The sequence below is a fragment of the Corvus kubaryi genome, unplaced genomic scaffold (assembly GCF_017639235.1).
Source record: "Corvus kubaryi isolate FWS band 111438036 unplaced genomic scaffold, C.kubaryi_AGA036_p1.0 36684, whole genome shotgun sequence".
Taxonomy (NCBI): domain Eukaryota; kingdom Metazoa; phylum Chordata; class Aves; order Passeriformes; family Corvidae; genus Corvus; species Corvus kubaryi.
The window spans coordinates 1,361-2,123 of NW_024580920.1; the positions used below are offsets into that span (position 1 = coordinate 1,361).

Sequence of the window (763 nt, forward strand, 5' to 3'; positions counted from 1 at the left end):
GGATTTCCCATCCCAGCTTTGATTTTTCCCTGGATTTCCCATCCTGGAGCTGATTTTTCCCTGGAATTCCCATCCCAGCTTTGATTTTTCCCAGAATTCCCATCCTGGGGCTGATTTTTCCCGGCTTTCCCCTCCGTCGGTGTTTTCCAGGTCTCCCTCCGGCAGGACTCCGTGCTCTGGATGCACACGGATCCCGTCTCCCGCCAGAACCGATCCGTGGACTCTCAGGTGACCTCCCCTTGGGAATCCCATCCCAAATCCCGGCCTGATCCCAAATTCCCTTTTCCAGGAATATTCCTGCCACAACTCCGGGATTTTTAACAGGATTTCACCTTTCCCGAGGGAATCCCAGCCCAAAATTCCAGGATTTCCCGCAGGATTTCTCCTTTTCCAGGGATTTTCCACCCCAAATTTCTGGGATTTCCTGCAGGATTTCACCTTTTCCAAGGGAATCCCACCCCAAAACCCCAGGATGATCCCAAATTCCCTTTTCCAGGGATTTTCCACCCAAACCCCTGGGATTTTCCATCCCAAAATTCCAGGATTTCCCACAGGATTTCACCTTTTCCAATGGAATCCCATCCCGAAACCCCAGGATGATCCCAAATTCCCTTTTCCAGGCATTTTTCCACCCCAAACTCCAGGATTTTTAAGAGGATTTCTCCCTTTCCAAGGGAATTTCATCCCAAAATTCCAGGATTTCCCGCAGGATTTCTCCTTTTCCAAGGGAATCCCATCCGCTCCCACTTCCCACTGGGAATCC

General features: G+C 50.6%; 1 protein-coding gene and 1 long non-coding RNA gene across 2 annotated transcripts in view; one reads left to right on the forward strand and one right to left on the reverse strand.

The window, feature by feature from the left end:
* The window catches only part of NCSTN (nicastrin), a gene marked incomplete at its 5' end in the record, with an annotated part of 13,869 nt that overhangs the window by 815 nt on the left and 12,291 nt on the right, over positions 1 to 763 (forward strand). Inside the window, one exon of the mRNA XM_042020024.1 lies at positions 151 to 228. Coding sequence (XP_041875958.1) covers positions 151 to 228 — 78 coding nt within the window. The remainder of the gene's footprint in view (positions 1 to 150; positions 229 to 763) is intronic.
* The window catches only part of LOC121660618, a 465-nt gene continuing 252 nt past the window's right edge, over positions 551 to 763 (reverse strand). The window contains exon 2 of the long non-coding RNA XR_006014730.1: positions 551 to 717. This is a non-coding gene — a long non-coding RNA (uncharacterized LOC121660618). The remainder of the gene's footprint in view (positions 718 to 763) is intronic.